Genomic DNA, 17,470 nt, shown 5'->3' with positions numbered 1-17,470 from the left:
TGCTAACCCCAAACTTTTAAACAAATTGCTGAAACTGTGGGGCGTTGTGTAATACATATATACATATATTCTGTATATGCATTATGATAGAAAAGATTCCTTTGGGGTTCAATAAAACCATTTCTAGTTCTGTAACCACATTAGGAATCTAATTTAACAATTTAATGAGAAACCATAAATGCAAATGTAGTCTCTGCCAAAACCTCAAGATCTACCTTTACCTTTAAGCCATAATGTGTGGTTCTCACTGTGTATGGTTTTATAGTTCTAATGCCATAAGCGCCTGGTGTCTGTGTGTCTGATCAGACATTTTACTGAATTTGTGAGCATGTGTTTAGATCTCTCTCTCTCTCTCTGTCTGTCACTGTGAGAGAAGTCAGCAGTCTGCTTTATGTGTACATTTTGTCTGGTCCGGAGTCATGTCATTTTGTCATTAATCAGTGGGGTTTCAAGAGGGGCAGACAGACAATATTTGATCTCGGAGTAGAATGCTCAGGTCCCTGCTTTATTTTCTTAACTCTCTCTTTCAGGTTTATAGTCTTTCTTCATATTTGTCCACTGATGTTCCAGCTTAAATGCCATATTAAAATAACAGATCAGTGCTGATCGGTGATTTAGAGTTATTGATTTGTACTGTGTCGATCAGACAGCAGATCACAGTGAGATTTCTAGGTCTTTAAACAATATGCAAAAAGGGAAGTGCAGGATTACTAATTTTTAAACACTTGTTTTTTATTTTTTTATTCCTAAAACAAGCTAAATAATATTGTCTCCATCCACCTATTTTTATGCATAATTTGAAATATTGCCGAAACACCAATATTCACATACATTTAAAAATGAACATTAAAAAAAAAAAGATTTATTTTTTAATGTGAAAAGAAAACATATTTACTGAATAAATGCATTAAAAAAAGTAATGTGACTTTGCGCAATGGGATGGCACGGCATCAGAAATGTTGTTTTGGTCATTCTGAAATGCCTTAGCCAAGGTCTGTAGTCAAAGAGGTTCAGTAAAATGACCTCCCAGAACTTTCTTTCACAACTGCAATCCCAAACAGCAGGCATCCTGCCTTCGAAAGCAAGATAATATGACTGCATTTATAGCTTTTTGTCTGTGCACTCTGAGGTGCAAGTAATTTATCATATTTGAAAAAAAACCAAAGTGACTTCCCCTACTGCAGCAAATTACCTATTTCTTACTGATATTTGGTGCCTGATTATCAGGAAGGGATGGTTTTGTTCTCTTCATCTCACTGGATGGAAAGATGTGGCTTTATTTCCAAAAGTTTTATGTGATGTTCCAATGTTGTGCATAAGTTAAATTCGCAACTTTAGATGGAAACATAGCCAACGATATATTCTTAAGCTTGTCACAAAACAGTGAATCTAATAATTACAGTGGTTTATGTTACACAACTTTGTTCATTCTTTAAGTTTGGTGTATTAAAAAATAAAGGTTGTCATACATTTTCCTATATGCAGGATAAACTTTAGTCAAGCTGTCAAACCACAAAAAGACAAATTTGTAACCAAAAAAAAATATTTATACATGTAATGTCTATAATGTAATGTATCCGCCTAGAGTGAAGTATGCACATTTACCACATGTTTGATGCCTTTTCAATGTATTATGTAATAATTGTTTTTTTATGTTATTATATCCTAGTTTCAAGGATTTTTAGATATTTTATCTGGAAAATTAGACAAAGATATACTTTGACAATATGATTTTAGCAGTTTGTTACGGTGTCAAAGAGTTAATGCAGTAATACGATTTGGACAACATTCACTAACGTTGTTCGAAATCTAGGATCCAGCTTTGCCAATTTTAGACCGTTATCGTTGACTTAAAATCCATGTCTTTTGGAACCATACAATAACTTTGTGCGTCATAAATACTGCAGTTTAAATTATTGCCCTCTGCCTCATCTCTTTTATGCATCGGAATAGTATTCAATTGACAATATTGGTTCTCCGTTATATCCAAATGTGTTGCAGATGTGTTGCAAGATGTTCGGTGGAAAATTACTTAGATTTTTGGTTGTTCTCACAAATAGCTATCTCAGAAATATGGCAAGTCATTCTTGTGTGCATGGCAGTCTGTTGTCACTGAAAATCAATGTTATTTATGGATCTTACGCATTACTGTTTTGAGGATCATCGTCTGCCTACCTGAAAAGATCGGACCACTCTCCAGAGAATGACTCCTCCTTGGCACATCTCTGCTGAGGAAATGGAATGCAATGTTTTTTGTGGCAGCTCGTATCTGTCATGCATGCTTTTACAGCATCAGGTGGCCAGACTTTTACAACTGGATGATCCTTGAAGATTTATTTGAGGCACAGAAATCTGATGTCAGAATTTGTGATTCTTGGAACTGTAACCACTCTGACAGTGTTTCTTTAGACAGTGTGCCATGTTAAAACACATCGACAGACACTGTGCGTTATTTGCCAATTTGAATCGATGCCTGAAAGAGTTTGTCTAAAAATCTCACTCAAAAAAGTTAGACTGAGTGTTTCTGTCAGAGGACTAGAAATAATAGATAGCATCTAAACTTCACTCTGTTGATCCATCTCATACTATATTGATCGTATTTATGAAAAATTGTCAAAAGGTTATATTAATCAAGATAAAGAAAATAGTTTTTCTTCCTCTCTTTGTCTTGCTGTCTCTTTCTTTTATTGTTTGCAGCAGAAGCATATTTTGTTTCACAGGAAAATGGCTTTTTCTTTATTAATGGAGCCCTGTCACCTTTCTCCACAGATTTCAGCCACAAAAGCCGATCCTAACCTTGGGTTCATGATCCAGACCTGCTTCATATCTCCAGACTCCAGTCCTTTGATGCCATCAGACTATTTTATCATAGAGAACATATGTCCAAAGGACGACTCTGTGCTCTTTTACCCTCAGCAAAGAGATTTCCCCATCCCTCATGCTCCGATGGACAAAAAACGCTTCAGTTTCACCTACAGATCAAAGTTTGACGTATCATTGCTCTTCCTGCACTGTGAGATGTCCCTCTGCTCCAAAAGAAATGACAAGGAGACGAACCTGCCAGAGGTATAAACCATCATCTAGCGAGCCTTTCTAGGATGAGATGAGTTGCCTTTATATGCAATATTTTGTAGGATGTGCAGCATTGCTACTTATCTCAGTCGAATTGGCTTTTGTGATGCTTTATATATATATATATATATATATATATATATATATATATATATATATACCCAAGAAAATAATTTTGGGACGCAAAATTATATTATATATATAATTTTTTTTTTTTTTTTTTTTTTTTGCATCCCCAAAATATTTTCTTTCTTAAAAAAATAGCACAGTATTTGCTGCATATTTTGTTGATTTTCAGTAAAAACTCACCAATAATCATTATCTATGCCGATTTACTCACTCCCAGGACATCTCTATATAGGTGACTTTGTTTCTTCGGTTGAAAAGAATAGAAGATTTTTAGCTGAAACAGTGAATCTCCAATGCAAATCAGTGGCTACAATCACTTTGAGTGTCAATAAAAGCATATCAGGGAACACAAAATACATATAGAGATCATGTGACATGAAATGACCAGTCTGTAGAAGAAACTGAACATTACTTATAACATTATTAGCTATTAGTGAAATTAAAAATCCAGATCAACAAATCTGATGAAACTGTCTGAAATAGCTGTCATATGTCATCATACATGCATTTCTTCTTCATTTCCTTAAAATCTTTGTATTATTTATAAATATCTTTATAAATGACCCTGTGAAAACACCATTCCAATTCCTTAAACTATGTTCCAATACAAATCCATTTCAATTGATTAACATGAACTGTGGGTGTATTGGATTTCACGCAATCAGACTGAAAATCAGCTGCATTATCAGCATCATTTACAGAATCAAAATTAGCTGCACTGTGTGTGTGTGTGTGTTTAATTTGAAGCTGCACAGGGTTATCAGATCTCATTAAGTCAGAGCACAGGAACACAAATAACTTATTGACCCTAGGACATATTTTCAGAGTAGTTGTTTTATTATATTGACAAAATGAGCTCAATCTTTAATTCATTTATATAGTCTGTTTGACTTTGCTGTCCATCCTAGGAGTAGAAAAGAGTTGCTTTTCGATTCATTGCCTTGGCACGGGTCACTCTACGCCAGCTGCTAGCATCAATCCATGCTCTGTGTGTGCGGGATTCGTAAATCTTAGGTTACTTCAGTTACCATCCACAGAGGAAAAACAAATCTCCAACTTTCACTGGCCCTTTTTCCAATTTTCCTTCCTCCCTCACATCTAGACATAATCATTTTAATCTCCTGCATTTTCAGACGCTCTAATCATCATATTGCACCTTAAGGTTGTTTATGTCTCACCTAACACGATATTGAAAGTGACTCATTGTTTTGGTCATAGATGTTTACAGTTCAGTTATAATCTGGATGGGGATAAGAGACGTGACATGTCAAACCATATAAACTGTGTATGAAATTAAATGCTTTCTCTATGAAGAGCGTGTGCTTAGTTTGGCTCAGGCATAATAGCTGCAACAATGTGAAGGGCTTTAATGGCTTATAGCATACACCAATCCATGCTTATGAAGCGCACAGTTAAAACTGTATACATTACAGCTCTTAAAAATAAGGATGTTCTGATGGGGTCACTATAAGAGCGTTTCAGGCCAGTATTGTATTGTTGTGCATATTTAACAAATCAGTAAAGTTTCGCAAATGCTGATAGATAAAAAGGTACAAAAGCTGTCACTGCGGTGGTACCCTTTAAAAAAGGTACTAATATTAAAAAATGTGCTAAAAATAAAATAACATGCAAAATAGTATCTTGGGTAAGGCCTCTTAAAATTAATTAAGTTTCGCAAATGCTGATAGATAAAAAGGTACAAAAGCTGTCACTGCGGTGGTACCCTTTAAAAAAGGTACTAATATTAAAAAATGTGCTAAAAATAAAATAACATGCAAAATAGTATCTTGGGTAAGGCCTCTTAAAATTATATATATATATTCTTTTTGAGCCTTGCATTAACACCCCATTTATTCATGCATAATATCTGTTTTCTGTTTGCTAAATTGCAACAGACTCCAAAATCTGGCCTCTCCTCATAATAAAGGAAGTTCAGTTGTAACTCATGAGTCCTTTATTCATGATGTCCTTTGAAGATTGTTGTGCTTTTCTCTTTGTAGTGTATGTTACCAGATGAAGCCTGCACTTCCCTCAGTCTGGACAGCATCATGCTCATGATGATGAACACCAAGACCATCACCAAGCCAATGGTGGTCATCTCCGACAACACACCTGTCACTGTTAACGTACCTGTGGAGCCACCTATTCCACTACATCCAGGTAAACATCACATGAAATATATATATATATAATTCCTATTAAAAGTCCACAAAAATCAATCCTTTGAAAAATGTATTTAAAATCATTTCATGCATTCACATGAGATGAAGACTCCAGTCATTTCAGTGCTGTTAAAGACGCTGTCTTATTTATTTTTTGAGGCTTAGATATTTTGAAGAACATGGCGTATATGAAGCATCATGGGAGAATGTGTGTGGCTAAAGTTGTATACTTTATGTGTCAGTCACTCACAGATCACAGGCCTTGTTATGGAGTCTGGAGTCTTTGAATATGTGGCAGTGTTGAGCATGTGTGTATTTGCATGTGTCTGTTAATTGTGCATTCAGTGTGGTTTGAGAGTATATGTGGTTCATTAGAGATGTGGGACAAGGGACTCATAGATGCATCAGATGAGTGCAAAAAGACCAGCTTTCTTAACCTGGATAGCATTTGTTTTCACTTAAATATTCTTTAAGGTCCCCTTTCCCATACAGAGAGAGGGCAAAAGGGGAGTGGAGATTGGAGAGAAAAAAAAGTGAGAGTGATAAAGAAAAGTATGCACTGCATACCTTCAGCCTCCTTTACAGCATCTGAGTGCATTTGCCACATATTGTGTAGCATACTAGAGGTGGTGTTTAAACATTTCACAAAGAAATTGTAATTGACCATAACTTATTTTTTCTCTTTCCTTCATCCTCTTGGCACAATTGCATCTATTGCGGTTAGAGTAAGTCAACTTTACTGACACGCAGCCTTAATTAAAATCATTCCAGTTAAATAGCACAATGTTGCTGTGCTGCTTGTAGCAAATGTACCATGTGTCTATTAGTCACACTTAATGAGGGAAATGATTGCCACTCCTGAAGGATGTGAACTGGGATTTTACTGGCTGAAGTCAAGTCTTATGTAAGTTTATTTGTTTCTGAGTAAAACATTTTTTTTTTTTTTATAAATCAACGATCAGTTCCACAGCATCAAAATCACTTACCTGGGAAAATCACTTACCTGGGAAATCTGGAGTGAATTCTGATTATGTGTGAATTCAGTGTGAATCCAGTTTGGGTTTATTTTTTTATAAAAAGGCTTTTGTGTTTAGTAGTGTTGTCAAAAGACCCGGTACTTCGGTACCAAGTCAGTACTAAAAAAATGAAAATATCACGGTAGCAGGTTTCTTTAAGTAACACTGGTTACCGAGTACCCGGTCAACCCGGTTCTTGATGCATACAGTGATATGATTTCCGCAAAAATGAATCTCAAAATCCAGTCATGAAAATGAAGCTTACATTTTAATATGGACAGTCACGGAATTTGTCAAAGTTAGCATAAATTAATCAAATCAAATCTCCATATGGACCAGTATCTGTAAATGTTAAGCCGCAAAAGTTAGTTGAAATATGAATCCTGCACGTTCTGCGCGTCTCTGTGTGAATTAATGCATGGTTTGCTTACTACATAGACTGAAGCGCATCTGCATCTGCCATTTCAATGAGGACATAAATACATAAACAACATCACCAGAACTGTTCTGAGTCACTTCACAAGCATTTTACCGTTTCATTTGAGTAAAACCAGTGTCAATTTAAAGGTATTCTTGGCAACCCGTCAAACTAAAAGTTAATTTTTACATAAAGACATTGTGGTAGAAATATTACTATTATTTAGTAGAATATATGTAATACTGCTACTACTGTTGAAAAAAATTAATAAAACTTTATTTTTTAAAGAAATAAATCACACAATATTTCTTCCATGTTTTAATTTTAATAGCAAATTACCTTTATTTACCAAAAAATTTAATGTGTTTAAATTTCATTGATTAAACGACAAATTAAATTTGGGTGAAACTTGTTTACTATTTTTCATAATTATATTACTTGTAGAAAAACTTTAAACACAATTGTAAATAAGTATAATGAATGGCATTGGTTTTATTTTTAGTGATAAAAAGTTTAATTATTATTATTATTATTATTATTAGCATATTTTTGTGTTTTGCTTTGGTACCGAAATTGGTACCGAGAACCGTGGATTTTCACTGATATCGTTACCGAATACTAAAATTTTGGTACTGTGACAACACTAGTGTTTAGTCAACATCCAGGCTTATTTTCTCTGGTGTGGATTAGTTAAACACAGATATGCCAGAAAAGTAATGAAAACAGTTTCTGATCTGATCTGATCTGATCTGATCAGGATCTGATTTTAAACACAAAGATGACTCTTGTACAGACATGGCAGAAAAGCAACCTCTCAAAAAGGCTCAAAGTGCCGCTCTGGACAGGATCCCAAAGTATTTGGCTTAATCTACAAATCAAAGAGGGCAGTTTGTGGGAGTGCCATGCTTTGTGAAAAACACAGCAGAAAAAAACATTGCCATTTGAAAACAGATTTATAATCAGAAAACATAAATAATTCCCTACCCTTTTAGTCTAAAACTGAGGAACAAACTCAAATTAGATTGTTCTCAATGTCTTGAAGGGGTCATGAACTGCCTTTGTACTGTTCTGTGAGGTCCATTTATAATGCTGTAGTGGTGTCCACTACTAAGAATTTTCATAGTCTGATCTGATTTTTCAAATATTGCTGATAGTCGACTGATAGTCGAATCATATGTTTGGGGGCGGGGCAAAATACATTATCAACGTATATACTGTAACACAGGGAAAATGTGTAAATGATGCCTCGCAGATACACACGGCGTAAATAATGTTTTAATTAAAAGATAGTTAACATTAAACGTCACTGAAACCCTAAGAATTCACAACATTTTTTTACAATAGTGCTCTCATTTGAATGTTATGAATATATCAGTAGTTATTAAAGTACTGCATTACTGTTTTGAGCTGTGAACTGAAGATGATCAGTACAATAAAGTATTTAGCAGATTTTTAATCAATGGGATTTAACTCATCATTTGACTCATTTGACTGATATAGAATACACTTCGTTATTTATACAACATAACGTTAATATTTTGACTTATCTGCACAAAACGCCCCGAATGCAGAATTGGAAGTTTCTACGCATCTCTGAATAAACTCCTTTTTGGACGCGTTCTTTACGCAAAAACGTGCAGAAACTCTAAAAATTAACAGCATTTAATTATAATAATATTCTCATTATAATGTATGACAGTCCCATTGATAGCTATTCATATTAAGCATTGTTTGTCCTGCTCGCACTGCACACTGAAGAGATAAAAACTGAGTTACTAAAGTAAAGCACAACGCATCAATCCCCGCGGCCAAAATGCTCCTCTGTCCTCTGTAATAACAAACAAAGCAATCGTGACCACGTAATAAAAACAGTTTCTCACACTTGAGTTTAGCGACATTACTGTCAGATCAGCATCAAATCTTAGTGTAAGTCTTTCTGAAAATCCTGCGTCGAATTGTGCCTTGTTTGTAAACAAATCTCTGGTGAAATGAAGTGAACAAGTTCTTACTGACATGGTCTTAATTAATCTTAATTAAAAATAAAGTTCATCAACTCTTTCCTAATGTTGGGATCAGAAAGAAGGCAAAGCAAGGACTGTGTTTTTCCACTGTACAGTGTCTTGTTTTCTTTGGATCCATTTTTTTTTTTCATTTGATTTTTGCATAGACCTGCCTTTGCCTCTATCAGTATTTACCCACTATGTGTGTAAATCGGTGGGCGGTTTAATTATAATAACAGGCAGTGATGTTGAAGCAGGTGATCTTCTTCTGTGGAGGTGGGGTTTAGCCACTATTACGTCATAAAGTGCCATATTCCATAACCTGTTGCTTTGAAAGATTTATTCTAATTTAGGCTGTTTTTAGACTAATGAGAGCTTTGAGTTCTGAAACTTCAAGGGAATTTTGATTTTCTCAGTTCATGAACCTTTTAATTAGAATTAGTTGTGCAGGTAATCAGGTATTAAGAATACAACAAACTTTACTAGGAGATGCATGACAAATTAAAACAATATGTGTTTTAAAATCGGCTCAAAATATCAGTTAATATCTTCTATCTGGACAGGTTTGGTCTGTAAGTCTGTGGCCATCATACACTACACAATTTTCAGTGAAATCTGTTAAATCTGACCGGCCAAAATCCGCAGACGGGTTCTGTCTTCCAGGAACCTGCACTGATTCCAACAGAATGCCAATCAGGGGGGAAAACAGTCTAAACGTTGAGTAGTTTATTTCAAAACCTTATGACAAAAGAATGTTCAACAAGGAAAATTAAGTAGTAAACCAAACCATTCAGGCCAGAGATAAAACGCAGCTAAAGCAGATAAACGACAGATAAAACCTGATTTGGGACCAAAACTGCTTTTGATCTTTGTGTAATTAACCTGTATATGAGACAGGAATTCCTCATTCCATGATTCAGTGTGAATTACATAATCAAGGTTTTTTGGACTATGTCATTGGATGAACTTCCTTGATAACTTGTGGCTTCTATGAAATTATATAGCACTACCTAACGACTATCTTCAAAAGATAAATGTTTTTTTTTTTCCCAATGAATGAAATAAATGGGATTTTTGCTTCTAGAACTTCTGTGCTCTATACTGCTAAATCAGGCGAACATATCACCTTGAAGTTTGTCCCATCTCTGTCCAAAATACACACACAAGAGTATTGTTCTTGCGCTCAAGTTTACTTCCTTTCTGAAACCCAGCTAACCCTAAAAAGGGTGAAGTAAAGAACAGCAGAAGTGTGTTTGACACTCGGGAGGAGATCTTGGGGCAGTGGAGACTACATAAAAATGTAGTCCAAGACATTAGGGCTAGTTCATTTAGTTCCCTTTGAGATACTTTACAGCGATTGTGGGTGGAGTAGCTCAGCCAAACTTATGGCAACGGCAAAGTAAACCACATCCCTGGCTCTGAGCTTTGAGCTGACATATAGCTTCTCCCAGGAATCCTCTAAACATACAAGCTTTCTCAGTTCTGTTTGGCTTCCTCCGTAAGCCTCAAATGCAGTACATTGTGATATTCTACTTTATTACTGATTTTCTGCCTTGTTTAAAGGGATAGATCTCCCAAGAATGAAACATTGATTACCATTTGCATTCCAAACAATTATTACTTTGGAACACAAAAATACAATATTAGGAAAATCAGTAGAATCCAATTTTTCAGTGGATATAGGGTATGTAAAATTATAGAATATATAAAAATACTTTTCACAAATTTTTGGACAGTAGTGCATTTTTTTAATACTCCCTCCTTTGCCTAGGCCTCAAAAACACATATATAGACAGAGGTGTTGATAGCTGCCCTCCACAGATATGTGGTTTTATTAACAAAGTTCGGGAGAAGCACGATCAGATAATCATCCAATTTGGCACAGGTTCATCTCGTTTAGCTAATAATCTTAAATAGCACGCAAGCGTATATATATCCAGTCTTCCTACCTCCTGTCCCACGACAGTTTTTCGGCAACCCTCCTCCACCCCAACTCCTCACTTCTAATCTATTTATCCCAAATTAGGGATAGGGGGAGTTATTTGGGTTCGGGCTATGCTCCGGGCCCGGACCCCTCCCCCAGGACAGCACGCCAAAATATGCCTACTATTTGCCTTCAGATTAGATGTAAGGGTGAACTCGTGAAATGGTATAGGGGGTGATAGTAGTAATGATTCGGGGGGAAAGGGTAAAGCATGAGGTGGGAGCTGTTAAACACTGCTCACTCTTGTTGTAACAGTGCGCATCAGCGATAGTCTGTCATCAGTCTGTCAGAGGAGATGAAAATTTGAAGGTGCTCTTTCTGAGAATAGACTCTATTGAGCCTGGGATTTTGGCGCTGGACCAGACAGGCTTTGAAGCTGTCAGCCACACAGGATCTATTGTGTGATCAGTGATTATTAGAGCTAATTAGAGCTCAGAAAGTCATTCGGTCTCTGGCACATGTCCAAGAAGATGCTTGGCTTGCTCATGGATGCCACTGCAGAGCCCATGCGAAGCACGAGCTCTTAGTTTCTACAGTACGTGGTCATGTAAACTTCATGAACCACAACATGCATGCTATCCTGAGATAAAACACAGCTTCACCATTCTGTAAAAATATCCAGGTAAATTTACGAAAAACAAACAAACATCAGAAATCCTTACATTTTCCCAGTTGCTACACTCCTAATAGTGATGTACCAAATATGTACCAAGCTGTTCTGAAACCTCAACCACAGAGTGAGAAATTCTAACTGCTACATGCTTAAAAGGCATTATTTAATATATTTATTAACATTTTTCTTGCAGGCATTATATATTTCTTGGACACCCCAATTGTGGTGGGCATCGCTTTTGCTGCCTTTGTGATCGGAGCCCTTCTGACTGGAGCTCTATGGTTCATCTACTCGCATACAGGTGAGAAAATACTTCATATTTACATCACAGCACTGAACTCATCTGACCATTGTTCTTATTCCCTGCATCAGCACTAACTAGTACTGAGAGTTATGCATTGTGTCAATTATCATATTGTCAAAATAAGAAAGGAAACATTCTCATTTCCGATCATCGTAAAGGCTTGCCAGTTCTCTTAGTAGCAGTGATATGTTAACAATAACATTTTAACTCCAAGCATGTAAATGTGCCTGGGGGGGTTGTGGGTGGGCTCTTTTTCATTTCCACTAGTCCAGCCCCTTGTTTCTGTCCTCAGTGTTGTTGACCTGCTACCGTTTCATGGCAGACGATTGAAGGGGAGTCCCACTTTTCCAGAATCTGTAGTTGTGTAGGCCGACGAGTACCAGTATGTTGACAGAGGATCAAAGCCATTCTGGATTTGATCCATTTTTGGGGGGTTTTAGGACATGTATATCTTGGATTTATCAGTCGTGACATAAAAGGAGTCATGTTTTTTTTTTTTTACTTAAATCAGTGTAATTTTTATTAATATTGCCTGTGGTATTCAGTTTGGATGACATTATCCAGCTGTGTTTCTGCTCACTGTTATTAAATGGGCCTGAAGAGCTCAGATCAGGTAACCCCAGAGTATTTATTTTATTTGCCTGTTTATACTGGCATCTCAGATCAGGATGACACTGAATTTTGAATTTGACTACCCTCTAAGGTCATTTCAAATCAAAACCGTGATTTTTTTCTTGTCAGAAACAGGTGTTAAGTGTTGAAATGAAAAGGAAAAAAGAAGTATGGTTGTGGTGTAAGCTCTGATCATTCCATCCATGTGTTTCTCATAATGGCACTGATTAGTTAATACAAGCCAAAGGCCTATCAAACCACAGTACTATAAAGGATTCAGTCATATTACTAAAATAGCCTTATATGGAATCTTTTTTTTTTTTTTTTTTTTTTTTACGAAGTGCTTTTCATGTTTGCAATAGCCAAAATTATAGACTTATGTCAGATGAAAAAAATGCTAAAAGATGAAAAGTTTGAAAACAAGGTGGTGCTTTTCCTCCTGGAAGTGCAGGAAAGTGTGAGACAGAGGCTTTGATGAAATGAAAGAAAAAGCGAAATCCTCTTTCTCTCTGTCAGTTAGACCCATAGAATTATCATCTGTTTTTCCCTAGTGTGTTACTTTCAATAATAGTCCCCGTTGTGTAGTGTAGTGCAGGACAAGGGTTACAGACTTTTTGTTGCCAAGAACCCCTAATTTAATATTGTGATATTATAAGGAAAAAAAATATTGTTTGAAAAATTAAAATTTTGTGGCTTTAGTTTTTAGTACATTTTCATTGTACTAAAGCCAAAATGTGATTAAAATATTACATGGAAATAATTGACTCTAATTTTGTTACTTAACACCATGTTTCTTCTAACCATTGGAGTAATTCTACATGTTTTTTTAAAAAGCAATCAACCCGAATATGTTTTATATATTTTCAATTCAATAATTGTTAATAAACTTTAGTTTTACTTAACAGTAACAACACTGGTATAGTGTTAAATGCAGAGCACAAATTCCAAGTTTGGGTCACCATATTTGGCCACACTACACTTCACTTCACTGTAGTAAAGTATAGTATAGTGCAGTTAAACATTGTTCACACTTAATGCACACTTAATCCTTCACTGTTTTACACTAAAAGAGTGATGTGTAGTACATGATTGTGAGTGCATAATTGTAAAACATACATGTTCCATACATTAGGGATGCTTCTATTTTAGGGAAAGCTGCGTGTGGAATGTTGCAGGGGTCTGTTAGAAAACAGCCCCTGTAATCCCGTCACCATCATCCCTGTCGTAGATCACACTGATAGGTTAAGGACGCTGTCCCTGTGCACACAGAGTGGGAGTTACACCATGACATGACACGGTCGAGTGGAAGAGGTCAACAAGCTGCCATCAGACTCTTTCTCACACATACACCAAAATGCATCTCTGTTTAGGGTAGTGTTTCAGATAATTCTATAACCAACATGTGTTGTTAGTCTGCGTGCTGCCATTGTGTCCGTTCACAAGATGATCGGTCGTAAAAGAGGGGTGTACAGAGGCAGATAAGCCCCTGAGTCGAGTACACAGCGCTGGATGAGGAAATAGGCTGTTTTTAGCTGGAGCTCTTGGCAGCACATCTCTGGCACATATTAGCAGCAGAGGGGCCTAAAACAGGAAAGCGGACACGCGTCCCATTTACAGTTTGTGGCTTGGTGGAATTTATTTACAGATATTTTATAGAGATTTCAAATGTATGTAGTATAGGAGAGCAGAGTGTGTATTTATTTTGGTGTTTTAGTCTAACGGTAAGCATGTAAAGCGAACCTGGAATTTGATTAAAAACTGTTCAACTCTCTGTCGACGCAAGCTCTGTACAAGATGAATTACATGCATTCTTACACACCGCTCTGCTTCAGAGTCGAGACCTCTGATAGAGGAATGCTTATATCCATCTAGAACAATAATCAGTGAAGACAAAGAGAGAAGAATGAGACAGACATAAGTCTTGTTCCAGGACTGAGTATTTACATGCCTTTTTTGGCCAAATTCAAATACAGCATTGCACGTCTCCTTAAGAGAAAGCAATTCAAGTCCAGTGCTAATTTATACCAAAGATGACGGGAGAACTGTTGACAGGGTTTTGTTTGAGTGCCAATATTTCAAGTGCTGTATTTATTCTTTTGAAAGTGTAAATTAAAGTTTATATAGGTTTGATAGAATTAAATGACTATATGTAATACTGAATATGTTGCATATACTCTCAGAAAGAAAAATAAATTTGCAAAAAATTGTAAAAATCCATGGATGTTAAAAGTTGTTCTTGGAACCATAGATAAAGAACCTTTATTCTTAAGAGTAAAGATGGTGATACTGTACAAATCAAGCATTCTCATTAGTATCCAACTTTGCAGTCTGCTGCTAATCAGTGCACAGAATGAATATACTCTAAGTGCACCAACTAAACCACTTAATGCAAAAGGGTCAGTATGCTTTCATGGCTTAACAGTTTTGTGAGAGACCTGATTTAGAGAAGGTCATATGTAATGCGAGCTGTTGTTTTCTAGATGTCATGAATCTGAACACTATGTCTTTTTCTATCGATCTCTGAAAGCCTTAATGTCCTATTTATCCATCTCTCTCTTCAGGTGGCACAGGAGCGAGGCATCAGGTGCCAAAGTCTCAGCCGGTGTCTGAGAACAGCAGTGCGGCTCACAGTATCGGCAGCACACAGAGCACGCCGTGTTCAAGCAGCAGTAATGCATAGAGCAGCTGGACTGATGATGCTTCCATCGGCATTATGAGTTGTGGAAGAATAGGTGATTTCGTAGCATATCCTGAGGCCTTAAAATTTTCATTATTTGGAACTGAAATGCTTAGGCTGAACATACAACCGGATGAAAAAAGCTACATTTAGAGGTGAGGGAAATAACCAAATCAAGATCCCAGAGAGTTTTGAAATGTTGCCTTTTTTTTTTTTTTTAACCCCACAAGAGAGTGTTGTTTTTGCCTTATATGGTTGAGATCAGCATGAAAACAACAAAGGCTGTTTACATCACTTATTATGGCACGAAGGCAGTCCAGAGGAACAGTTAGTACTCTGCGAGGTTACACAAAGGCTCTGTCTTCACCTAAACTAAGATCAGTGCCTTGCTAAAATGCATGCACGCCATGAGTAAAGGGTGTAAAAGCCTTTATCAGAGGCATTTTCATTATATAGGACAGGTTTTGGAATATTGTAAAATAATGTATATTCTGTGAATATTGTATGAAATGTGTTGAGATTTAAAGTTAAGTTCCATAAAAAAAGCTTTAATTAAACCAAATATTGATCAGAAGATTATATACCATTAAGAAAATCATTAGACAAAGATTAATGAATTTACAGAAATACATGCACAAGCGCTTTTCCAAAATTGGCCTTTTGAAAGATAGTTGCAAAATAATAAGAAGTAGTAGATTCTAATGCTATAATTTGTTTTCCACCCAAAGTTTGATACTGTTAGAGTCTATACAGATAATTGCTGATAATAAGGGTAGTTAAAAATGGAGTCAAAAAGAGTCAAAAATGGCCTTTTTTTAGAGAATGTGAATTTTAAATGCTGGGCATTATTATTCAACATTGGTATAAACAGTAATGATTTCAGCAAACAGCAGACTGTTATATTTTGAGATTTTGTCCTTGAATTTAAAATTCATCATGAGCTTTTTGTTGAGAAAGATTCAATGTGCCTAGTCACAAATGATGTGGATAATATAATGCCAAAGATGGGCATTTACTTTCCTGTCTTTTAATGTTACAGCAGCCCCTGCGTGTGTGTATTTAGGTACTAACCTACCACTAAAGTCAACACAAAATCAACATTTCTCCAAAAAACAATCGTTATTTCTACTGTGTATGTGAAGTTAGCAATTTGGGATTTTGTGTAAAACATGCGTACAGATACACTTGTAAAGTGCAAGAAATGTGTTAATGCAAAGCCAGAGTAATCCCACCGTCTAAACTTTACATGAATGTCAGAACATTATAAGTGCCTTAGCTATATATGAGTATATGCTTTGTTTCAGAGATAAAATGAGGCAAGAAGGGAAGTGGTGTTTGCTTTGCTTTAGGCACAGTATATACCCACTGATGTGAAAATCTGCCAGATCTGTGCATCTAGTTCTAGATCTGTTTTTAGTATATAATGTTGCTTGCGTGTGTGTGTGTGTGTCTGTGTGTGTGTTTGTGTTGCTTGCTACAGACTGTACCTATAGAATGTACTTTTTTCAAACATTAAATCCATTGTAAACTTGTATAAATGTCTCCTGTAAGAGAAAAGAGAGTAAGAATTTAAACATTTATTTGTGTATAAAGTTATATTTTTCTAGAGATATATACATAGAGCCACCCTATAATTCTATCTGCATACTGTGAATTTTTGTGGGCATATTTCTATATAATGTTGTGTGTTTTCTCTTAGTCTAAAAATAGTCCATAATGCTGAAGTGAGCTGCATTCACTGACATAGTCATATAAAATAAGATGTTTTATTATATATATATATATATATATATATATATATATATATTTTTTTTTTTTTTTTTTTTTTTTTTTTTTTAATAGGGGAAAACTATAATATTTGGAATATAAAATATATGTTGTTGATGCAAATGTTTCTATCTCTTTTTGAAGCTCTTCACCATTTTAAGTATCTGTTAAGTGTGTGTTTGGTCACACTGTAAGCTCTGTGTATACATGTTTGTGGGTTTAAATGGATAAGTATTTGTATAGTCCTTGTATTGTGTGTTTTGGGAATGTTTAAAACAATGCTGTCTTGTCTAACAGAGTTTGAATCTCTGATAAGTGTAATCAAGGCTCTAGAGTTAACCCCTTACTGGGTTTATCACAAGGCCCTTCTCTCATTCCAGTAAACTGTCTCATGATGAACTCTTTATTTTAAACGAAGTTCAAACCACTGTGTTTGACAGTGCTTTTTCTGTATGATGAATGATGAAATTGATTGTACTGTCTCTCTGTTTGTTATCTACCTCATTTGTGTGTGTCTATGTGTGTATAAGGTTTCATTGTCTTGTCATCAAGAATATTTTACTGTACATATTGTGTAGAGCTTTATTTACAAAAAACACATCACGTCAAAGGGTTTATCTTACAGATTTGACAGTTCACTCTGTAACAGTCTACAAAAGGGGGAAATCTGAAAGATGTAAATGTGAACCTATCAGAATCAGACTGTCTTGCTCTGA

The 17,470-nt window shown here is 35.8% G+C and overlaps 1 protein-coding gene across 2 annotated transcripts in view; it reads left to right on the top strand.

The window, feature by feature from the left end:
* LOC113050653 (transforming growth factor beta receptor type 3-like) overlaps positions 1–16,759 on the top strand; it is a 117,614-nt gene extending 100,855 nt beyond the window's left edge. For both annotated transcript variants that reach the window (XM_026213851.1, XM_026213850.1), the window contains exons 13-16: positions 2,770–3,066; positions 5,202–5,361; positions 11,588–11,695; positions 14,872–16,759. In XM_026213851.1, coding sequence (XP_026069636.1) covers positions 2,770–3,066; positions 5,202–5,361; positions 11,588–11,695; positions 14,872–14,990 — 684 coding nt within the window. In that variant the 3' untranslated portion in view covers positions 14,991–16,759. The remainder of the gene's footprint in view (positions 1–2,769; positions 3,067–5,201; positions 5,362–11,587; positions 11,696–14,871) is intronic.
* Positions 16,760–17,470: the final 711 nt, after the last annotated feature.

This window comes from Carassius auratus, chromosome 31, assembly GCF_003368295.1.
Source record: "Carassius auratus strain Wakin chromosome 31, ASM336829v1, whole genome shotgun sequence".
In the NCBI taxonomy this organism is placed as follows: Eukaryota; Metazoa; Chordata; class Actinopteri; order Cypriniformes; family Cyprinidae; genus Carassius; species Carassius auratus.
Note: the sequence above shows the minus strand (reverse complement) of the source record. Positions and strands in the feature narration are given on the sequence as shown.